At 38.9% G+C, this 25,444-nt stretch overlaps 1 protein-coding gene across 1 annotated transcript in view; it reads left to right on the top strand.

Moving 5' to 3' along the window:
• Positions 1–25,444, top strand: part of TRHDE (thyrotropin releasing hormone degrading enzyme) — a 211,339-nt gene that overhangs the window by 139,002 nt on the left and 46,893 nt on the right. Inside the window, exons 10-12 of the mRNA XM_005519367.3 lie at positions 14,282–14,370; positions 23,518–23,651; positions 23,751–23,806. Of these exons, the coding sequence (XP_005519424.3) occupies positions 14,282–14,370; positions 23,518–23,651; positions 23,751–23,806 (279 nt within the window). The remainder of the gene's footprint in view (positions 1–14,281; positions 14,371–23,517; positions 23,652–23,750; positions 23,807–25,444) is intronic.

Here is a 25,444-nt window from a genome sequence, read left to right as displayed (position 1 = left end):
TGGACATGACCAGCAAAACCAGAGCTGTAGAGACCCATGGGTCTAACACCCTGTAGTAATTGTGACAGCTGAAAGGCTTTACAGTGGGCTGCAGAGCTGCTCAGCAGTCACTCCAAGATGAATGATTAACTGCAGAATTTATTTCCCTTCAAGTCTCTTCTGAATTTCCTAGACAAAGCTCCTTTATTTATTCAGGCTTTGCAGAAAAAGGGCTGTGCTTGTCCCTTTACTGATAATGATTTGCATAGTAAAAAGCATTGCTGTGTTTCAATATTGCCATGTGTATTCCTGTATAGTTGTACAGCATTATTACTTGAGCAGCGATGGGGAACTTACTCTGTCCACTTACCAGCTAAGGAGCTGGTTAAACACAAACCAAAATGTTAGGAGCACAAGGGGAATACTGATTAGTATCTTTGCCATGTTCTTAGAGCAATTGCAGATTAATGTAGCATATGTAGTATTAATTATGTAATAAAAAAGGACCATAATATGGACAAATATTGTTCCATAAACTGAGGAAAGAGGGCTAACAAAATATAAATAGAAAACAAAGTGCTCATTTACCTCCCTGTCTCTGAGAAATATCCTCTCATCTTCCATTTCCTCAGGTCCTTTGAGCATTTTCATGTTACGCCTTTCATCCTTACTATCCCTGAAACATTGAGGCTGTATCAGTGTTTCTACCAGGAACAACTACTGTGTTGTTACCTAGGGAGCAGATGTGGTATCCCTAGTTCTTCTGGAGTGACCTGAATGTCTCTATAACAGCTGTAATAATAATGAAGGGAGCAGGCTCCAGGAAAGGAAGGTACCAGTGTATTAGGCACAGAGGAAATGGAATTAACAGGAATGAGATGAAAAAATCAAGAGTCCTTAGTGGATCACAGAACTGTGTGTGAACACTGCCTGGTATTGATTTAACAATTTTTTTTAGCTGGTCAAGCAGGGACTTGAAAATACTTGTTCTTGTACAAGAGTGGGAAAGTGTGGGGTGCTCCTCTTGAAATGCACACTGCAGTAGAGGCCAGCTCTATGACACCAATAGATCGTGTCCTTTGATGTGCATAAGGACAGTCCTTAACCCCAGGGGCCTGAGAGAGGACAGTGCTGTACTGAGTGCACAGCTGAGGAGCAGCTGAGTGCTGCTTCTCCTTAGGAACAGGCAGAGGAGCTGCCTCTGTGAGTGACCTGGAGCAAGGCTGCCTGCCTTGGGCACAGGATGGAACAGTGCCTTTGCTGTGTTTACTAGCCCAGCCCTTGTGCTGTGCACTCCCTCTTGCAATACGGTTTTTTCTTTTCTGCCACTAGAATGTCCTGGGTTTTTGTTTTGCTTTTTCACTTTTAGAGGCTTTTCTGATTCTTGCATATATAAAAAAAATCTGAATAGGAAATACTCTTAAAATCTCTTCCAGTATGTATCTGTGCAAGTGTCTCCAGCACGGTTTTGCTGCTTGCAAAGATGGCAGAAATGCCAATTATAATTTAACACTTAATTTCAAAAACCATTTCACAGCTTCTAATTCTAAGAAGCTCTTCTCACTGGGAAACTTCCAGGATGCTTTGGTGTGCAGTATATAGACAACTTTCAGTGTTAGAATTTGCAGAATGCTAAAGAAGACAAAATTAGTGTCTTGTATCATTCCTTCCTGAGTGGTGGCAGCACTTGTATCCTGATAGAAGTTTGGCTGACAGAGAAAAGCTGCTGCTGTATTTTATTGTCGCTGCAGAATGTGCCACTTTCCTCATCTTATTTGCTAACATTAACTCTCAGGAATTGCTAGATACCCAGTCTAGTTAATTGACTCATATTAATTAAATCAATTTCATGCTGAGGGAAGGAGCATGTACTTGGGGGCAGTGCTGTGTTTTAATATAGAGTGAAGTCTTCAGGAGATGAAGAGGAGAATAAGGACAGCAGTGCTTGTGGTGAGCTGCTTAACATGCAGGGGGTAGGAGAGGCAGCGTGGCACAGCAGGGTGCAGGAGCTGGAGCATTGAAGTTGTGTAGCTGGAATAGGCAAATATGAAATACCAGGGAAACAGAAAAGGGGTTTAAAATCAGGGCTTTAGTGAGGGAAAGACCAGATTGGGGAAGGTGCAGACAGCATTTAACAGAGACAAGTTTTATAGGAGGGATGAGGGTGAATAAATGTTATATTTTGTTGACTTTAGAAAAATCAGAGATGTGAGTTGCCCATTGTAGATCAGAGGATCAAACTTCTACTGTGCTCCATTTTTAATGTCTTCTTCCTCCTGCTTTTTAAAGTTGCTGATAATGGCTTTCTTTTCTTATCCTTTTGCATGAGCCATTACAGTCAACAGTAGAATCTTGAGTTTTATGGAGGAGATACTTTGGTGGGGGACTCTTAGGAAATTTACTGAGGAAGGAGAAACCATCATAGAAATTATATTTTAATGTTGCTTAAATTCACAGTATTTAATGGAAAAATCAGAACTGAGCACTAGAATATGCTGAAAAATACTTGCTACTAAGACTCTGGGAACAGACTGGAGGATTGTGAACATAGCTAAAGGGATACTCTCTTACTCCTGTGGCTCCTCAGTCCATAACACATCCTTGTGCTCCACTCAGAGAATCTCAGATCTGTGCTCAAGTCAAGGGGTTATGCTTATGTGTAAATCACGACACAGACACGGGGTTTGCATGATCAGCACCTTGTGTGCAATTCTGCGAAGGTGTTTTGTACTGGTGCAAGGCAGAACAGAGGATGTTGGAGAGATTAAGAGCCTTTATTGCAGGGTAAAGAGGCAGCTGTTAGGACAGACGCTTAACACTGTTAAAGCTCCTCTGTATCCATATTTGATTCAGGACCCAAAGTTGCTTGTCACTTTTGAAAATGAAGCCTTTTGTGTTTTTGTGTAAAAGGTATTTTAAGGCAGGGAGCAGACAGCATGTGCTGACAAAGAATTTGTAGTATTTGTTCTTTGCCCACATCATTTTTCTAAATTTCATAAGGTACACTGCTAGCACTGGCACTGAAATGAGTCAGTTTTAGATAGATTCACAATATTCATAACCACCTCATTTATAATTTATTTTTGGATGAAATATTTAGCTAATATTACACAGAATTTTATAGAAGGTTTAGTAATCAGATAATTATATTAGTTCTGCTATGTTGTGTTATTATGAGACAATGCTTTTTTATTTCCCCTCAAATTTGGTAATTTAATTCAAATTTACTAATTTAAATTACCTTGTGTCTACCCTTTAAAAACAAAAGGATAATGAAGTTTAGACCGAATGGATGGCCAAAGACACAGCTGTTTTCTAACAGAATACGCAGGCTGTCCTCTTAAGGCAGATCCACAGTGCAGAGCCACTCATGAGCTCTTTCATGCTAGGGCTGCTCCTACAGCAGTGAATCCTTTTTATATGTCTGGAACTTTGTGTTGTTTTTACATTGGTAAGGGCATTATATTTTGCATAAGACTCCTGGAAAAAGTAAGTTTTTTCCCTTTTTCTGCTCTAAGATTTACTTAAAGCCAAAAATTATTCCAAAGGTTCTTGTGAAATCCAGGAGAAAGTAAGACTATGGCAGAGTAAAGGAAAACCACAAAATCTGCATCTTTAATACATTGCTGTTAAACATGTTAATCAGTGTTATGACTACAGATGAATTATAGTGTCAATTATTGTTTTAAAATACATGCTTCTAAAATTCATTCCTCTAAAATACATTTCAGCAATCCTGTACTGACATTGAAGATATTTTCTCTGTATATACCTTTGTATTTAGGTCCTTATGCCTAAAAACCTAAACATTCTATGATCCGTCATATAAATTGTTGCTCTTAGAAGCAGCTGTCAACCTTTCATTTAAAGTCTACCAATGTATTGCCTTTTTTAATATGTTTCTAAATGAAAATATATATAATAGACAAATGTATAAAATTAGCAGCTGTATTGAGGCAGACCTGCAAATAAAGAAGCTTAAAATCAGAATCAAGACATCCTAGATGTGCTAGCCTCTCTCAAGACTAGAATATAATCTTCCTAGTCAGTCTCATGCAATTTTAAATATTTCTCGAAACTATAAAGATTATTCATAGTTTCCTTCGTGTGTGCAGTTAAGTATAATTTGTGTTCAAAATTATAATAGGTTCATAATTTCAAATACCTTCCAAATCCCAGAGTTTTATTTCCCTCTGAAATATATATTAGCTGTATTCAAGTGCCCATCCAATCAAAGCCTCAGACAAAGTAGATAAATCTTCGTTAAGAGGCAAGACTGCTCTACAAATTGATTTCTGTTCATCCATGAGACATCTTCTAAGCTTACTTCTATTAAAAACTTGAAATACTTTTCAAAATCTGACACCTCAGGTGTAAAGCCCATTCAGAGCCACGAGGTGGTAAAGCCATTATCTGCCTGGAAGCACCTATCACGCCCTGATCCTGTTGGGTTGATCTGGATGGTATGTTGGTCTGACTGAAAAATTTAATCACCTCCATAGTTGGGGCATAAGGGAGAAGGAAGAGAAGAACTGATACAAAAAGCTCAGGTAGATTTTGACAGTTTTTGGCTTAGATGGTAAGAAGAAGACCAATAACTTCTGAGTACTAATGTGTGCCTCGCTTGGAATTTTGTTACCTGCTTACGCAGTACGTAATACGTGTGTGTATTCTATTGCACCCTACCTTCGCTATATCTGGACTCTCAAATGAAAAAATTGCCATCTGTATTACAGCCAGATAGAGCTCCTTGAAGACAATGCTGGAACATGTCTTTAATTCACAGAGTCCATCAAAGTCCACCAAAGTTTCGTAAAGGAGCACAAAACTCTTTGGCCCAGTATAGTGTAGAATAATCTTAGAATAAGCATTTCCACACCTTTTTTTTGCAATCTTTTTCCAGTTGCTCATGTAGTCAGTGTTATTAATTTTATTATTTTTTCCTTAGCTTACCTTTTTCTTGTTGATCAGTCTGTTAGTCTTGGGTAAGGACAGAACCCCTGTAGCCCCAGAATCCCTTTGTCAGCACCATTTCTTTTCCTCATTTTGCTTAAACCCAGCAAACTGTGGATCCTACAATTAATGTGGTGTGTGTCACACTTACTGTGCCCTGCTGTTTGATTTTGGCACTGCATACAATGTTGCAGTCAGAAATTGTCTATCTGCAGGATTTGTGAAAGTCCTGTCTGATCCAGACATCAGAGGCCTTCTCCTTTTATACGACTAAAGTACTGTCCTTTCTGGTTTCAAGTTAGCTGACTGCAACTTGTTCCTTGATGAAAAAGTCTGATATTGTCTGCTTTTTCATCCCCCTTGTAGGGAAATTCAGCTTAATACCTTTACTAGTGTTCTCACATGTTTCTCACTGTTATTTGTATTAAACTCCTTGTTCTCACTTTGAACTCAGGAATTAAGGTCACACTGGGCATATACAGATGACCAGTGAACTTCAAGCTATGGATCAGGGGATCTCAGTTATTTCAAATTGTTCTTTTTTTTATCCAGTTTTCATTTATATTTGTCTTCGCTGCAAAGTTAGTGAAATCTTCCCTTCCTATCTGCCATCTTCCATGCTCACAGGGTACAAGAAATCCTTTGACATCCTGTCTCAGTGTAGGAGATGTAATAATTGTGAAAGAGGGAATAACATATTCTTCTGTTGTGCTATGCCTCTGGGCACAGCCTACAATCACTTTACTGGCTTGTATTAAATCTAATGAAATCTCTGTGTTCCTCAGTCTTGTGAGAATGATATTCACAACATGAATATATTGTCAGCTCCTTATCCATTAAACAGAACTAACACTCTTGTGGAATTGCACTTAATAAAAATGTGTGATACTCACATGAGCTTCCCCTGAAACCTGAATTACTCCTTACTGAATGAGATACTATACTGTATAATAACCTGGGAAAATCTCTATGATGCTTTTAAATTATCTTTCCCAGCACAATGTTTCTAGAAAGTGTGACTTACAAAATTGTAACCTGCTGAGTCCTGCTTCTTGTATAATCTTTTTCTGTAGTAGGAAGCTCTGCAGCTGTTCTGCTGTTCAACAACTTTCACTCATTTTCTACTGACCACCTTACTTGTACTTGTGCTCTCAGCCTAGGATTAAATGCTTCCAGGTATCACTGCAACAAGGCTTGTGATTTTCCAGATCGGTTGAATACACTTTGAGGTTTTCTGTTAACAATTTATCTTTCAACTTTCACTATCTTAACATTCAAAATTCAGTGAAAACAAATTCTTTTGGCTTGTGTTGTGGTTTGACCTCAGCCAGCATCTAAGCCCTATGCAGCCAATTGCTCACGCCTCTTGTTGGCATGGGTGAGAGAACTGAAGTAAGAAAACTCATTGCTTGAAACAAAACCAGTTTAAAAGGGAAAGCAAAAGCTGCTTGAAGAAGCAAAGCAAAACACCACTTTTTGGGCAGGGAGGTTTTCAGCAATCCTCAGAAAAGCCGGGCTGCATCATGCTTAACAGTTACTTGGGAAGACAAATGCTGTGATATCTCCTCTTTCTCCTTTTCCCCCAGCTTTACGTACTGAGCATGAGGTCACACGGTATGGAGCATTCCTTGGGTCACTTGGGGTCTGTTGTCCCAGCTGTGTGTCCTCCCAGCTTCTTGTGCACCCCAAGCCTCCTTGCTGGTAGGGTGGGGTGAGAGGCAGGAAAGGCCTTGGTGCTTTGTAAGTTCTGCTCAGCGATAGCTGAAGCATCCCTTTGTTATCAAAACTGTTTGCAGCAACAGGCAAAAAAATAGCCCCATACCAGCTACCATGAAGTAGTAGTCCAAACCTTGCTAATCTTACTAACAGAAACTGTACTTGTCTTGGCAAGAAAAGTGAGAGATCTCTACTGTCTGCTTTCTATACTGATTTAATATCCATGTATCACACAATCCTTTATTTAGTTCATTATCAACTTTCTGTGCCTTTTCATTAGCCAGAAACATCTGCAGCCATGCATCTAAATGCTTTTACTTGCCCCTATTTGTATATGTCTCTAGAGATCAGCCAGGTATTCAACTGAAGTAAAAACACAAATTTTAAATCTTAGTTTTTGTTTTTTAAGATTCATTTGCATTCAGAAGGTCAGATTTTCTCATTACTTTGCTTTTGTATTTTTTTTTGTGTCTGAAATCCAAGCACATGAGTTTGTGCAGATGACTGATACCAATATATTCCCTTGGTAAGAAATGCTAATGTCGGCATCCTACCCTGTTCAGGGAATCACCAGTGTTTGCAATGGCCACACTGAGAAAGTGTTCCCTCCTCAGACTCAGTGCTGCTCAGCTGAGCACGTGTTTATGTACAAGAGAGACTTCAGCATTTCCATCTGGAGAGAACTGAGAATGGGAAACTAATGCTGAGGAGTCCTTGCTCCCTGTTTCTCATCTTCAGCCACTCTGGAATGTACCAGGTTGTTACCTTTAACTGAAGAGACAGAGTTGGCATTTTGGATATTAAGTTCTAGTGGTTAAAATAAGGACATAGGTGTCTTAACCAGTCAGTTTTACTCTTGGATTTTCCTTTTTATGCTTTTTACTCTTAAACTATTTTTATGCTCCACTTTATCTCTGTGTTAAATAACTTTAATCATACCCTCAGTGATAAGAGGCCTTAGATTGTTATGTTCTCAAAATACTTCACAAAGATTAGTAAGTGGTACCAATGAGCAAGAAATGGATTCCCATCCCACAGAAATTTTTGACATATCAAAACATTTCCCTGCAATGAATCAAGATAAAAATCAAAGCAAAAATTGGGGAAAAATTGGTTTAGAACATTAATTTCAATTCTGTAATTTAACTACCTTACATTTCAGTTTCAGTCATTATGACTTCCCCCTGCAATTTTTTGAATCAGCAAACTGAAAGTTCTTATTTAAAACAGTAGTTATAAAATGTTGCGGCAGTGCCTTTTTAAAATAATGTATTTGAAAATCTGTGCTGAAGCCTTCTTTTTCTTACAAGCACCTTGGTTTTGAAAATTTGCCTTTTTCACTTAGAAATGAAAAAAAAATCATAGGGAAGTTAGTGTTTAATTATGGATGGTCTCTTTGTCAACACTGATGAAAAGGTTCATTTAGTTGCTTGCAAGTGTGACTGGTGCCATCCAGAGAGCCATCAGGTATCTTACTTTGCCTTGTGCTGCCACTACACAGGTGGGAGCATTCTTATAGTCTTACAGACCATAGCAGATGTCTCAGATACCCTACGACAGCTCATTCGCCATCACCTTGAACAACTGAATTTATCCAAGAGAAACTGAGTCATGGAAGAGTGATGGTTGGGATTTTACCAGTGCCAGCTGTTGGGTACATGATTTCTGTTCTTCCAGCCCAAGATAACTCACAATTTCATTTCTCAGCCTACTGAGGTGTTTGAAAGTACATACAGCTTTTGGTGTTAAGCTTTCCTGAAAATAATTCTGTAGAAGCTTTGCAGTGGGAGAGATTAGGAAAAAAAGCAGATGGCAAATCATTTGCCTCAATTGACTTGATTGATTTTGTGTGATGCCACTGAATATACAGCCTGTGTATCCTCCTCTGATATCATGTTCTACCTACAGTGAAACTTGTTTTCCTGTACTCTGATCACATTAGAGCAGAAGGCTTTATCTCCTAAAGTCTCTTCCCACTCTAAATCATTCTATGACTCAAGTTTATGATTGCCACTACACTTTAAATTAATTATCTTTATTATATCCTGCTAAGAGGCAAATCATTTAATTTGCTTTTGTGCAAAGCCTTTTAATTTTGTGTCTCATTCTTCTGTTGTTAGATGTACTAAAAAAAAAGTAATTTTTTTTCCTTAAATCTGTACATTGTTCTGTTCTTCCTTATAGTTTTCCTTCTTTGATTTCCTGGCTAAGTATATAATCAAAGACTATTAATAGATGTCTTCTAAATCTAGATGTATGTAGTTTCTTGTAATTTAACAGGATTCTTATGTGGTTTTTGAGGTCCAGCTTCCTCCTTAAATATTCCTAAAGTAGTTAATCCATACCAGGATAAGAGAGAAGAACTGTTTAGAAATACAAGCAAAAAGTGAAAAATTAGATGGTTGAATTTCTTAGTGGAAGGTCATAGCCCATTAGATTCTTGAGAAACCTGTGCTGAATTTTTTTCCTATTCAGCCATGTAATAAAGGGTGTGGAAGAGTTAGGTGTCAGGAGTTTTCTGGTAATAGGAGTTTTGTGAGTGTAATAAAAACAAGTTTTACTTACCAAGATGACGGAAGTATTCCTCAGTGCTAGTTGACATGGTAATAAAAAGACAGGTGTAGCTTAATGCTGATAATGAGGTGATACATGTATATGTGGGGAAAGCAGTTCGAACTCAGATACTCGGTTGGTTCTAAAGAAACTGTTTTCTCTCAGAAAAGAGATCTTGGACATGTGGTAGGTAATGTTCTGTAAACATCAGCTCACTGTCCAGACGCAGTCAAGCAAGTGAATAGAACAGTAGGGATTAGTAGAAAAGCAGCATTTAAAAAAGTATAAAGAGTGTAGAAGAGGAAAGAATTATGCCACTTTTAATCCCTGGTAGATATGCCTTCAAAGCACTGAAGCAAGGCTTGGTTTTCTAACCTGAAATAGTAGGTAGGAAAAATACAGAGGTGGACAATAAGAAGGATTAAGTACAGTTTCTGTGTAAAGAATAGCAGGATAGATTAGAAATCTTTAACCCGGGGGTCTGTTAAAGCAGGATAAAAGAGGAGTGTTGTTCACTTTCTCTGCCATTCAAATGTAGGTAAGCTGAATTCTACAGTGGTACTTCAGTTACAGATGTTCTGTCACTTCATGTGAAGCAGTCACATTGCTTGTATACTCCTTATAATGCAGGATAATGAGCCTCTGAATATTGAGCAGATATACCTTCATTGTTCTGTGAGTAATGACTAGGAATAGCTCAACTTCTTTGTTTAGTTTTGAATCCAGGGGAGAAGGGAGAAATGCCACTGGAAGAATGTGGTATTCACTGCCTGCATTGTTTGGAAGCTTGGTACATTATGGTTACTGGGAAGATGAATCTTGAAGATGAATGGATTAAAACATTTCACATTTCATTAATGTGAAAAAGTAGTCGAAAAGGTGTGTAAAATCTGAAATGCCAGGAACCTTACCTTTTCATTTTTAATTACCTGAGATCTTTATTTTGAAAGCAAAGGGAATAAACTACTGGTTTTTTTCTGGCTTTGCATAGCTCTTTGCAAAGAAGCCACTGAAAACCCAATGTTTCTGTGATATTACTATTCATCAGAGGCAAAAGTGTGGGGCATCATGTTTGTTTAATGTTTTATGGTCTCAGGATTTGCCCACAAAGGGATCTCAGTTCTTTTTTGCTTAAAATCAAGTTGTAACCAAGTAATCATCACAAATACAATAGTTTTCCAAGTGAGATAAAGTATACTAATTCTGCCTACCTAGTCATTACGTAATGCTCAAGACAAAAAAATAAGTCTACATATTCCACACAGAGCATGATTAGTTTGCTTCTAGTATTGCATTAGCTAGCTTCTAGTATTGCATGTAACTTGGCTGATGCAAGATACTGATGCTTTGTGAAACAAATCCTTCTGATTAATCTTTAAGTTGAATGAACACGCTCCGGTATTATGCATTAATAGGATGCTACAAAAAATCCACCAATGCATTCCCTTTAATTGTGCATTATCCTGTCAACCTAAGTTTAACTATTTCACATGAGCAGTTTCTCACTTGTAAATCAGCAATAAAAGGTTTATTTATAATACCTTTCAACAAGATTCTCCGTTCCTTATATTTCTTGAAGATTGAACAATGTTATGTTCAGCACAGTTCATGTTAACATGTCTGTTCTAGTTTTAGGTGTCTCTCCTCAGCTTCAGAGATGGTTTTTTTAAAGTTCCTGAAATAGCCCTTAGTTTTTCCACAATAAGAGGTTTGCCTTTAGCTCCCTGTCAAACTAATCAGGTTTGATGGTGGAGGGACATTATGTGGGACACCTCTGCAGCTGAGCAGCATCTCAGGCAGACTGAACACACAGTTCATTAGCACCATTTCACCCAGGGGCTGAGTGTGCTATCTGTACAGGCTTCTGAGTCCTGCAGACATAATCTTGACAGTAAGAGGACTAAATGGGTTGTTTCAAGTCTTGCTGCCCTGGTCACTGCACCCTCAAGGCTAGATTCTTACTGTCACTGGAACTGGTTTGTCACAGCAGGCAGCAGATGGCCAGGTGGAATGGGATGTTTTTTTCCCCAATTATAGATACATAGTGAGAGCACGCTGGTGGTGCTCTCAACATACAAATAAATAAAACATCTGCACTACTCTCAGACAAAGCAGGAGGAAAGCAGGAGAGTGGTCCCCCTTTTTCATCTTTGCTCTGTAAAGTAGAAGACTCCTGATAGAAAAGTGCAAGAAAATTTCATTCTAATCTCACCTGGAGAACACAGTCCATACAGATCATTCAGAGACAATGAATGGAAAATGCCGTTTTGGAAGGTGAGCCAAATGCGTCTCCCTCACATGCCCAGAAGTTAGCTACAGCTTCTTCTGCAACAGCAGCAGAAGTTTCTCTGAGAATGAAGAGGAATGGAAGGAGAAAACAGCAGCAGTGAAGTAGGAAAAATGTGGTCTTTCTAGATGTCTACTAAAAGGACGCCTGTGGTTACTTTGGGAAACCACTAACTGAGAGGGTGAGATTTGGAGATCCTGGAAAGCACCAAGAATGTCGGGAGGTCTCTTATATTGGGGAGGTAAAAGTTAAATTTGCCAGTACTAATATTCCCAGCTAAATCCCACATACTTTCTGGTGAGTAGATTTTGTGACACTTGTTCTGCAGCTAGATCACCTTTCAGAGAAGGATCTATCCTTCAATAGGATTTATCTTAATTGGAGACAATATAAAAATATTATAAGGTAGCATAAAATTCTTCTCTGTACAGATACTACAATGTACAGAATACCTTTCTGTGAAGTTCCTTCTCGAAATAACAGGTGTCCATGTATATGTTCATATGTGAATATTTGTGGGTGTGTATATGTGTGCCTAAATCAGGTATATAGGCAGTGCCTAGTATCTTTTATTTTGCAATTTTGCTTTTTCAGCAGGAGTTGAAGTGTCATAAAAATACCATGAAAATGCAGTCTTATTTTTTTTTCCACATACCAATGTTCCTGTTCTTTCAAATAATGTAGGAACTCTATGCCAAATTTAGCCTTATTTTTCTCAATCATAGTTTGCTAGGATCTTTTTCATCCTGAAGATTTATTAGAACTGGGTATTTAGAACTGCGTAGGTTTCTAAAGGTGATGTATTTCCTAGGAGGTTTTTATGGACAGACTCTAAGACACTGGTGTGTGTCTTGTGAGGTATAAGGTATTTAGTGGAGTAGCGAATACAATTCAGTGCATCACTTCACAGCATCTCCTGACTGCCCTCACCTGCTGAACCCAGGAGTTACTGCTGCTGTAGCTAAAGCAGCAGGATACAGTACACACTTGCATCTCGTTACTCCAGTTCACAGTCCAGAAAAATAGTAAAGCCAAAAAAAAATGGAGGTAACTTTGTGTGAAGACCCCCAGACTGGGAACTGGAGAAGCTAATGCACCAATGGACATCCTTTTCTGCTGGCTGTGTTGTGGAGTGTGATGATGTCCAGCACAAGGAGTGGGCAGACTGATAAAGCCAGTAGAACCTTCAAATGACACAGCTTAATTATCCAAAAAGTGTCTGCCAGAGCATGTGCTTATGTGGAGCTTATCTTCAGTGCAGGAGCATGGCACCAACGTTCAGAGAACCTAAAATCACATGGAAACTTGTTCTTCTTTCATATGGCAGTAAATGCCACGCTTTATTTCTAGTGTCACTCATAGCTCTTTCAACAACATGGTTGTCCAAGTATCTCCCCATCTTTGCTGAATCACTGCTGTGTGGACAAGTGTTTCCCTGCACATGATTCTGTTCTAAGCAGTGTGTATTCCTGTGTGTGCTGTGCTGGGGGCTCTTTGCAAACGGGTGGGGAGCTGTGAGCCCAGTGTGCTGGCAGGGCAGGGCTCTGTCCCTCCCCCATCCCCCAAATCATGCCAGCCAGGCAGCCCTTGGAAGCCAGCCCATGTTGATGTGGCTGTGGAGCATTTGGGTGGTGTTTGCAGTTCAATGGAGCAGGCTTCTGGGTGAAAGGGGAAAGCCTAATTTTGTCTTTGGTACCATGGGCTAGTTTTGCAATGCTGTGTACTAGCAGGAGAGAACTGGCCCGCACTCATCTTTTGCAATCATTTTAATGCAATTAGAATGAAATTATATTCTTAATTGGTATCAAGGTGGTACTTTATGGTGATATCTGAGTTGGAGCCAGGCTCTTGCCATGCTGCCATGTGTGCCATCTGCACACATACTCCCATGACCGCCTACCTAAGGACCACCTGTAAGGCACCTAAGGCAAAGGGACCACCTGTACCATTACTGAGTGCTTCCCCTTTACTGCTTTACAAAATGACATGGCAGGCCTGTGAGGGAAATGTCTACTTTTTCACTGACTGGTGAAAAATGCTGCTTTCGAGAATTAAGAAGAAGAGGTGATGATGAAGACATGGAGGAAATAATCCTTTCCATCTGTTCCTAAATATATTCACTTCATACAGTCAATTTGTTTATTGAGATGAAGATGTTATTTATAACATTTACTTCAAATGAGAAACAATTTGTAGTACCCTATAGGGAAGATGGGGTCTGTTTTTACCAGTGTATCACCAAACCCACATGTGATGTGTTTTGTCCAGTTTGCATATGCATTGGTCATAAATGGTGCCCAGAAGTGGAGATCTGTCCCATTCATTTTGTTTTTATAAACCAGCAACAGTGAAAGCCCATTGTAGCTTTTTAAGAAGTTGCTAGAAGAGTATGTTATTTTTAAACTTTGAAGTCCCTATAAATCAAAGCATGTCTTATGTGGAGGTTTTTTCTAAGTAAATGTAAAGTGTTCTTCTTTTTATGAGAAATCATTTTGCTCTTTTGTGAAGCATTTTCTTAAACTAGGAAAAGCTTTGTTAAAAAGTCCTCATACGATGATAATGTGTGAACAAATGTAAAATATAATTTAGATTGGGAGTCTTTTTATAAATTATTTTTCTTTGTTTTATTGCTAATGCAAATGCATTTCAAAATCAAAGTAACTGATTAGAATCCACAGATCTTTACATTGCTACTGAGACTGTGTTTTAATTTCTTTGACATGATCCCTGATTGCTGTGAGAAGAATCAGTTCAGTATTTTTGTTCTTAGATTCCCCCTCCTTTGTCTTGCAGCTACTTGTGGCAGATTCCATTAACAATTGCAGTAGGAAATACGAGCCACATCTCATCAGAGGCAATTATATGGGTGTCTAACAAATCAGGTAAAAATAAACTTTCCTCCCAGTGGAATCTCATAAAGCATACTTGTGTTTTCCTCAAATGTATCTTTGGAATTGATCCTAGGTAATTGTTTAGTTGCTCTGCACCCAGTTTTAACTGCTTAAAATAAATTGCAAAAAAAGCAGAGCTGGGAAGGGAGGGAGGAGGAATGAAGGATGAGCAACAATCTAGATTTATAATATTGCAGAATTTAGACAGTGTAATGTAAGCTTTTACAAAGCAATGTAAAGTACTAAGTATTTTATATTTGGCAATACATGTCAAATCATTGATGAATGCAATTCACTTTATTGATTGGTCAAAGTTAAATGTAATATGGTATAATGAAGCAGATGTGATGAGTATGGTTTAGTGCATTTAGAATTCTAACATTTTTAACTTGATCTGTAGTCTGAACCAGGCCTAAGAAATGGTTGCTGTCATTAAATTTATCTTTATTGATCTATCAATAATATTTGTTCTCTCTGTTAGATAACCATATGCTGGACCTCAAAAGTGCATTGTTCTGCTTACTACTTATTTTCTTTTTCCTCAGTTCCTGCATGATCATAACAGTAATAGTTATTGTCTGGGGGAGAGTGCTAGGTAGCAGTGGTTTTTTATCACCTGAGAAAGGAAGCCTACCATAGAAATTTTATTAAATACTTAAATAATTTCCTTAGCACCTCATGCTACCGTGTCTGACAGTTTTGGACTAGAATTGAAGAGAGCGAGGGAAGACATGTGGGGACTTGAATATAGAAGGGAAAAAAAGGATGCATGCATCCCCTTGACATGGGGGCTTTAGAAGGAGAACTTACCCTTTCTTTTATAATTAGAAAGGTATTGAGATTTTCCTCTAACAGAAAACTAATGGGAGAGAAGAGAGTCAAATTTGTGTGAGATGTTTGTTCTCTTTTGCAAGTTACTAAAATAAATTAGTCACTAAGCTTAACAGCCAGAAGGACTGGAAATGAATGGTGTATGGTCAGTAGAAATCTGAGTACTCCAGCTTTATAGTGGTACAAGGTATGTTTTTCTTTAACCAAATCATTTGCAGCCTATGAGAAAGTAACATATTTTATGCTGCTCCCATGATAGAATGATCTAGAAATGTGCCTGCAACCAGAGCAATTTTAATACCTGGGAAACATCCTCTCAGCAAAGCATACAGGTTTTGCCTTACTTTTCTGAAATTTACTGCTTTGGCCACGCTTTTTAACATTAACGCTTCCAAAATACTTCAAGACCTGTTTGCACATTTAGAGTCTGCCTTAATGACCTGCTCTACTTTTGTCCTTTAGGGCTTGATTGAACTCTCACTGAAGTTATTAGCAAGGTTCCCACTGACTTCAGAGCGAGTTGATCGTCCCATCTCATTAGGTTGCACATGCATGCCTCCCTCCCTTCACTCTCACATTCAAAGTTCAGTATATTACTATTTTCTACATAGATGCTTCCTCACTGACTTTTACTTGCAGAGTGCTGTGGAGGAATAAGTCTATAAAACTGCTACCCACTCTTTTAAGATCTACTGCTTCTATTGGAATGCCTTCAAGAAATCAACAAATTAATGATGGCCAGTGTGAGCAATTATTTTGGGCTGGCTACTGTATAGAAATTAAAGAGGAACCTTTCCGAGTCATCAGTCTCCTGTGTAGCAAATCAATGACACTGTGATCTATTGTCATTATCCTTGTTCTTCCTCATTACTTTCACTCACTCATTCACTTGCTGTGCCTCATTGAAAATGAGACTGTAAACTTATGACTACAGCAAGAATGCCCTCTTGCTTCCACTTATTGTGGTCTAACTCAGATGAAGAATTCCTCAACACAGAAATGTCAGTAAGAACATGCCTGAATGTATACACAATGTATGATTGATTGTACATGCTACTATGTATTGAGGCTGGTATACATGATTTTGTGATATTCCTGGGAGTTTTTCTGCAGCTGGTATGTTTGTTTCATGGGGATGAGGGAGGAATTCTGAGACTCCAAGGACAATTTCCAGCTTTGATTCTTGTGGACTGGAAGAATCTGGAAGACTTTCTGTTGTACAGAGGACAGTTTCAGTATTGTCCCAGTGGGTAGTCTTGGAAAAAGTCTGCAAGCTGGAGGTGAAACAAACTGCTCCCGAGGATATTTGGAAGATTGGAAGTGGTCACATTGTTCTTCAAGTGAGTGTAATTAAATGCAGATCCTCAAATCAACTTTGGATTAAATGCTGTTCATGAGGATGGTTTCCGTGCACTTTTTAGGAAAGAGTAGGCAATTCCTTCTTGTTGATTAAACTGTTGTGCTGAAGGAGCTTCCAGTGTGACTTGGAAGAGTGGATAGGAGCTAATGACCTCTGTTGTTTGTTATTGTGATGTGTTGACCCTGGCTGGACGCCATGCACCCACCAAAGTCACTCTATCACTCCTTTCTGAAACTGGACTGAGGAGAGAGAATATAGCAAAGTGTTCATGGGTCTCAGACAAGGTCTGAGTTAGAGATCCCTCACCAAGTACTCACCAAGTACTGTTTCAGCAAAACAGACTTGAAATGGGAGCAGGATAATGAGAAATAAAAACAGACCTTAAAATGCCTTGCCCCCCTCCCCACCCTTCTCTGTTTCCCAACTCTGCCTCCTCTCCCCTAGTGGTGCAGGGAGAAGGGAATGGGGACTATGGTCAGTTCATCACACGTTGTTTCTCCCGCTGCTCAGGGAGAGTAGTCTCCCCAGCTCTAACATGGGGAAAGACTCAAAGTCACAGCCTCCTCTCAGGCATCCACCTGCTCTGGTGTGGATCTCCTCAATGGGCTGCAGGTGGATCTCTGCATCCCTGTGGATCTCCGTGGGCTGCAGGGGCACAGCTGCCTCACCGTGGTCTTCACCACAGTCTGCAGAGGAATCTCAGCTCTGGTGCTTGGAGCACCTCCTGCCCCTCCTTCTCCACTGACCTTGGTATCTGCAGGGTTGCTCCTCTCACATGTTCTCACCCTGCTCTTCTCTGGCCACAGCTACGTTTGAGCAATAACTTCTTTTTTTCCTTCTTCTACTTAAATATGTTACCACAAAGGCATTACTACCAATTTCAGTTGGCCCAACCTTGGCCAGCAGCATGTCCATCTTGGACCCAGCTGGTGTTGGCTCTGCTGGACACGGGAAAAGCTTCTGGCAGCTCGTCACAGAGGCCATTTCTCTGTCCTCCCCACTGCTACCAAACCTGGCCATGCAAAACCAACACAGTCATTATTACTTATCACACATGTAATTTCAGCTGCCAATAGGGAAAAGCGTTCAAGCTGACGACTACCACTGTGAGATCGCTGGCATATCACTTAGATCTTCCAATAAAATTAACCTTGTCTGTGGGTTATCTGAGAGAAATGAAACCACAGCAGTTTTGAAATAGCTACATATAGAAATACATCAAAAAGTGTTCCTTTTTTTTTTTTGGTGGTATTTCAGATAACAATATCCATCAGGAAGGAGTAAACCTTGTGCCTTGCCCTAGCTCACCAAGAATGGTTATTTGCCGATGTAAGAGTCTTTTCCTTCATGTGCATCCAGAAAGACAAAAGAGAGAATTGTTGATTTTTGCATCCTCTCCTGCTACTGTGTCTGTGACTTCATCAAGATGTTGTAGGATACCAGTTGGTATTTTCATGAACAAGGGATATGAGGCTGCTCTCCAGCTTTTTGAGAGAGACAGGAATTTGGGGTGATTGAGTTGCTGCTCTGTCCTCATCTTGTCTGTCTCTGGCTACATGCCAGAGGTAGTGAGCATGCAGATCACTGATTGTTCAATATGCTGAGTAGGATCAGTTCAGATAACTGCATGTCACCACAATTGCTGGCGATAGTGCTAGATCTGTCCATTCTTCACAGCACTGAAGTGAAGACACACACTGGAAATTACAGCTATGCAGTGTCTACTTGAGTTGTAGTTCATTGTGCTTTGCAGGAAATCCTATAGGGATATAGTGCCAGGCCTTGGCAACTTGTTTGACAAGGTGCATAATATCCAAGATGTTTCAAATTTAATACAGCTCTTCCCACCTGTTTGCTGAAGGTATGTAAGCATAGTTTTAAAAGCCTTTCATTTTGCAAGTGCTTCTGGCAGTCTCTTCTTCTTTTCCAGTGAACCATAGCATTTATGTAACCGCATTTCTACTCATCAGTTCATATACCAGCCATGAGATGGTCCTTTTACTGGGTTCAGTTTGTCTTGTGTGTGAAATGGAGCTCTCATTTGCTCTCAGAGTGCTGCACAAATAGGTCACCACCAGCTTTTTTCCCTGTTCACTCTCCACCTCCATTAATGAGGCTGTTCTGCTTCAAGTGACTGTAAGCCAGTCGCAAAGGAAATATTCTGAGGGCTATCAGAATATCTTGTGCCAAACCTTCCTATCCATGCTGAGGTCAGAAACATCATGCTAAGATGGCTTTGTGCCTCAGTCTTGCAGGCATGCTGAATGATAAATTTTGCTGGTAGTGTGGAAATTTGTGTTACAAACTTCTTCTGTCATATTCCAGGGCTTATTTCTGTTTCTCCTAGATAAGTTGTCTCTTTTGTGGTTGCTGTAATGATCTGTGAATATGTATCCACAGCGTTTTGGGATCAGCCCAAAATCAGTAGTGGGTAGAGAGCCAAGAACCAGCTTTGAAGCCATTCCATCCCTATGACTGCTAAGCAGGGCTTGTGGGAATGTGATGGTGATTGCTGATGAAGGTGTACTAGGTGTGGAAGCACAGGCTTATCTGTGCATGTTCCTGCAAATCCAGAACTGACCTTAACCTCAAGTCAGGATTTTAGCATCCATTTCCAATAGGTGAGCAGAGCTTTGGAAAAAGGCATACTTGCTGTTCCTTAGCAATCACTGTTCTGGTGCTCAGTCTCCAAATAGGAAACATGTCCCTCAGCAAGTGCTGCTGAACTGGCTGACACAGTTTTAATCTGCCTCCCTGCCCTTTCCATCCCCACCTCCTGTTCATTAACTGATTTTTTATGTTCCAAATACTCCTTAAATAGACCTCCCTACCCCAGTTAAAGTGACTGTGTTCAGATTGCTCCTAATATCTCCTCAGGAGTCCCATGAGATGGCGGAGAGAAAGTTCAACAGGGCGATTCCCTTCCAATAGCAAATCCCAATTTACTTTGCCACCTCCTATTAGATAATCTCTACTTTAAGCCACTCAACAGTCAGATTCTCCTCCAGGAAGTGTTTTGTAGAAGACAGATGCTTCTGAGCTGGGGTTTGCTGGCTGCCCGCTGGGGAGCAGGGCATTAGTTGCAGCTTTAGAAAAATACCCTTTCTTTTCTCTTCTGAAACTCAGCTGCTGAGCTTTACCTGTGTTGCTTCCAGACTCCACTCTTTAATCTTCCAAAAGTAGGAAGAAGGGGAGCACTGTGAAGAAACATCAATGTACAGGTCCTGCTTTGAGCTTCAGCCAGCCATAGTGAGGACCAGGGATACAGGACTTGGAATCCTGTGTTATTTTGACAGAGTGGGTCAGAATCATTCCCCTTATTCTATCAGCTGAGTGAAGATCCTAGCAGAAGACTGCTGCTTACATTGTGTATCACCTTAGACATTAGCAGTTCCATGATATGGGACTATTAATGGATGGAAGGGTAATCTGAAGGAGTTATGTGAGATGGAACGTGATCATATTTCCTGATGTGCTCCATTTATTGTGCTAATCTCTTTGCCAAAATATTTACTTTCAGCATGGAGCTATGGCAACATGGTAAGTGAGATAAAACTTTTTTCTCTGGTTTGCCTTCTCCCAGTATGAAAAATTCTTGCAAGAAGATTTGCAGAATTTAGTTAAAGCCAGTACAAATTATTGTGAAATTCCTCATGGAACACTTTTTTGCCAGAAAAATTTTGCTTGCTGTTTTTGTCAAGAAATTGTGCTACACTTGTGCAGTTATTTTTGCAGAAAAATGGAGTCAATTCCCCCAGTAGTGATTCTACTAGCATAAACCAATTTCTTAGTATGAATTTCTTAGGGGTTGTATAAAGTGAAGAGTTAAAATTTTAGCAGCTGTGAGTCTGAAGACTTGAAATGGTACTGGTACTGTGTTTGGTCCATGCTTTTGGCAGTACTCTCTTGCAGAAGGGTGCCCTTCTCCCAGGCTTGCCTCACATGCTGGTTTTGCTGGAATTGAAGTTGCTGGGAGAGCTCAGAACTTCAAGCCACATGCACCAGCTGGAGGGCCTGTCTCACACTTTGAGAGCAGACAAACTGGGAAACAGACCCTAACTGATTTTTTACTTCAAAACAAATGTCATAAAGTTTAACCATTTCCTCCTAAATGCTTCCTATATGTATTTGGCAAAACTAGAAATTTTAGAGCAGTGTTATTTTCTGAGGCATCCAGACAAAACATGACCCTGGAAAAACAAATAATCTTCTTCCTTTCTGATGGAAGAAGATTAAAAAAAATTCCTTCAACCTCAAATACAACAGGATATATATTTTAGATCAGCTTTTGAGAGGTGAACTAAAACCTTCAAAGATGGATTTCATTCCAAATGAAATATTTGTTGTTGTTTAGAGAGTTACAAATGGTTTAATATAGGGTATAACACTGAGTTACTACCTTTTTGCTTACTATAATACTTTTAATAGGAAACTAATAAACGTGTTCATGGTAAGTGGAAACATTACCCAGGTGTATAGAAATGTTTAGTGCCTGTAATTGCCAAAAGAAATAATTTCTTTCATAGGAGAGCATGAGAACTGACAGACACAAATATCAAATTCTACTAAATTATATAGAACTGTACAAAGCACATGTATCAGGCAGTCCCTTAAAGCAGCCACCTCTTTATGTGTTGGGAGTTGGGAAGGTGTGAAAGACTTCTGTCCTTCATTTCAGGAGAATGTCAATACATAAGTGGTCTTATTGAAAAACAATAGCAAGAGGTTATAGTTGTATTTAAACTGGTGAAACAGTAATAATGCAATCGTGCTTTGAAAAGATACTCTCCTCCTTTATAGTGATATGTATGGAGGGGTGTTGCACAGCTGTTGCATGTGAAATAGCTTATTCTGAATTTGTCATATTTGACTGGCAAGTATCATTCAATACACTGTTGAAGCATAAGTAATTTCCTCACTTTGGGGGTGAAAATGTAATACAAATGCTCAAAGAAGAAAAGGTTCATGTATTTTTAAATTAAATATGATATTGAAAATTTCCATTTAATGCTTTTATTTACCCAGATATTGTTTAATGTGTGCTGATAGCCTATTTGGTGTGATTTTAGGTAGCATTGTAGAGGTGAAAAGGTTAACCAGTTACAAGTAGCTGCTTCCAGGACTGGTGGCATTTAAAGGTTAGTTTGCAACCAAGGAGCATGGGCAGAAAGCTGTACTGCATTAAGGTGGTATAAGGTTACAAAGGAACAGGATTCAAGTCTTCTCTAAATAGGATGGAGCAACGGGCTGGTTCTGACTTGGAACCAATGAAAAAAGGATTTAAACAGAGGAGCAAGTCTAAGAGAGTTTGCTTAGGACTGATCTGTACAGCCCCTTGTGGAAGAAAGGACACACAAGAGTTAGAGCCTTGTTCCAAATCAGATTGTATGGCAAAAGCAGCTTAGGTGCTTGGACAATAGGAACACCTGGGAAGTCCACAGAGTTGTAGGACTCAATTCAGATTTTCTCAGTCCTATTTCTGCAGGATATGTTGGATCCTAGAGAACGTGTCTGCTTGGTGCTTTACCATGTCTGCTTGGTGCTTTACCACAGATAAAAGAGCAATAACAGTTGAATTGAATAGGCAACAACTGAATTATTCTGGGCTTAATATTTTTAATAAGTGTATTTTTAAGAGATTTTAATGTTTTCAGAACTACCTAGGAGAAAAGAGGACTTTATATTAATCCTGCAGTTTTTTATCTGAATCTATGTGCATAATGCAGGTCCATGAAATTAAACATGGAATGATGTGTTTTTCAGATTCAGGTCTTGATCTTGGTACGTACTGCACCTTAAAACAGTAGTTTTTTGTGGGTTTGTTGTTAGTCAAGGGAGAAGCACAACTTTTATCTGTAGCCCTAGTTAACTATTATTTCCTCAGAAATTACTTTTTTTATAAGAAAGACTGAAACAAATCAATTTCTGTAATAAGCCTATGTACTAGATAGTATATGTGAATTGTAAAGATCATACTGGTAAGTTTTTTCCCATTCGTTACCTCACACCAAACAATTCCATAATGGAATTGCATTTAGAACAAAATTTATATATTTCTTTTTTATTTTTAAAAATGAATGACTAAACTGTTCCTTCAACAGTGTACAAACTAGTTTTATTGGTTGAAAAAGTGTTTCTGAATTTCTAGTGAGTTCTCATTCATGGTTAGTTTTGTCAAAGTAATTTACTAGTTTGAACACTTCTTCCAGAGGTGAAGCCTGATACTTTGTGGCATGATGAAAAAGTAGTACATGTTGTGAGTTCAGGGCATTTCTGTTGTTGAAATTTTGAAATCCCTATTCCTGCAAATAGTTGTGGAGTGCCTAACTGCACAAAAAGTAATGAATTTAGACTTTCAGCCCTCAACTGATTACTTAAAACAAGGGGAAAGATAGAGAACAGGTTAGGTCGTATAAGGTTAATTGGTCTAGCTCTAAAGAGGAGGTTCTCAGTGCTTAGTAGCTAGAAGCTGTACAACTGGAAGTACTTTAATTTAAAATCCAGTGTAAAAACTTAATCAAATACATGCAGAAACACTTAAGAATCAATTTTTTTAATCACAGGTTTACTCCTCTCTCTATAGCACATTCACTGAATTTTTTGAGTTACAGTTGTAGGAAACTATTTAAGCATGGCCAGAATAAGAGTACTAGACTTAAAGTGGGTACTGCTCATGAAAAAATATTTGCCAGGAAAGAAAGAGCACAGTTGAAGTCCTCTGTGGGTAAAAGGACCCCATGGGAATGTCAGTTGGCATTTCTCTACATCAAATACAGATACATTTATCTACAGATAAAGGAAATTATTAATCAAACACAGTATTTTTATTAGTCTTTTAGTTAATTTTACTGTCTTCATGTATATTTAAAGAAGGAGAAAATGTAACAGATGTACCTTTAGAATGTTTTAAAACCAATACCCCTTCCCTTCTTCTTCTTTTTTTCCAGAACACCACAGAATTCCTGCTTTGGAAGAGGCAAGTTGGTTGCTGGGGAACATAAACCAGACTGGCTACTTTAGAGTTAATTATGATATTAGGAATTGGAGGCTGCTAATTAATCAGCTAACAAGGAACCATGAGGTAATCTCCTCATCCCTAAAATGTGCTTTCATAGAAGAACCTTCACTGTTTCATCACCTTAAATCTAAATGGTTCAATTTTTGTGCTTGCTCCTCACAGGTTATCTCTGTCAGTAATCGAGCAGGCTTGATTGATGATGCATTCAATCTAGCCAGGTATGTTTTCCTGAAGATCATCTATCCTCATACACATTGTTGCAATAACTCATGCAACCACTAACTCAGCAGTTGAGTGTGTTTCAAAGTTAAGTATGTTTTAAACACACTTTAATTCCTCTCCCCTGCTTTTTTAAAAAAAATATATATATTTTTTTTTTGTATAGCACATAAACATGGTCTGAAGCACATTCACTGCTCTTGATCAATAATTGCCATAGGGTATTTCCGAGTCTGAAGAGATTTGATCAATTTTGCAGCAAGTTCAATTTAACACTTTGCAGATAAATAATCTCTTTCCTCCTTCTCTAAAGAATGAGGGCTTTCTCTTCCATTTCTTCCAGTTGTCCCACCTCTCCTTTATTTTACCACTGATCCTTCTGCTGTATTTAATTTGAGATGGAAGGCACCTTCAAGCTTCAGTAATTATTTTGTCCTAACTTGTACTGTTAGATCATTTTTCCAGTATCTTTTCTTACAATCTGCTAGAACAGACTTTTTTTTTTGTCTGTAGTGCTTTTCAAACATAATGGAAAAGCAGTTCCATTGAGCATTTCTGGAACTTATGCAACATTTTGTGTTTTATTACGATGAGAGTTAATAATTAACACATACAGTGCTGGTTAGGTAGAGCCTTCTTTACAAATGGAGGCAGTGGATTGGTCCCCATTTTGAAATCCAGTATGTTGATAGTGGAAGTGTAAAACAAGAGGGAAATAGTGGAATATTTGTAACTTTTTGATTTTGAGGTACCTGGGAGCATAGCATTAGTATAAGTTTTTAACTGCATAATTACAGATTTAATTGCAAAATTGCAAATAATGTGATTTTACTTGCGCTGTCATGTTAAAGGTATGAAAAGAATTCCTGATACTACTTGTCTTTACACTTAACTAAAAATGGTCACCGGAGGTGTTTGTGCTTCAGTCACAGTGTCAGAGCTCAGTGATGCTCTAGCATCACTGCAGTAAAACACAGTTGTGTGCCCTAGCACTGTGTTCCTGCTGCTGACATAAAGTAGTGATTAGCCCCTACTAAACAGTCCAGAGATGTAGTAGGGAAGGAGGTATCATGGGGAGAGGTATATCCATTTGCTTTTGGCACTGCCCTTTATTCTTGCTTTGTGACTTCTTCCCATTGGAAACAGTAAAGAACTAGAAATACATCATTACATCAGACTTCAGATGATCATGATTTGTCTTCTGTCTGTCTAGAAGAACACTACAGATTATTCTGAAATATCTACACTATTAGAAGAATTACCAAATGTTGAGTATAGTCATAATCTGTTCCAATTTTATTTGATTTTGACACCTCAAAGAAGTAGTGTTCAGTTCCAGAGAGCCAGTATGTCACCTTTTTCCATACACTGAATGCAGTCAGATGTGGCTAGATTTCCCTGAAAGTCTAGTTTCTGAAAAATGCTGCTTCTTAAGCCAGTTTTTGTCGAGTGTTTTTCTTCTGAGTCAGTATTGAACCAGTGCTCTTGTATGTCTTGTTCATAGCATATTAAGGTGAGGTCTTGATTAAAGACCCAACTTGCATTTTCTGGCCAAGTTTTGTCTACCTAAAAACCACTCAAAAGATTGGATGAGTAATGCATTCCCCACTAATTTTCTGAAGTACTTTTATGGGGAT

This window comes from Pseudopodoces humilis, chromosome 5 (assembly GCF_049639895.1).
Source record: "Pseudopodoces humilis isolate 2021_Gansu_Grassland_sample_001 chromosome 5, ASM4963989v1, whole genome shotgun sequence".
Taxonomy (NCBI): domain Eukaryota; kingdom Metazoa; phylum Chordata; class Aves; order Passeriformes; family Paridae; genus Pseudopodoces; species Pseudopodoces humilis.
Note: the sequence above shows the minus strand (reverse complement) of the source record. Positions and strands in the feature narration are given on the sequence as shown.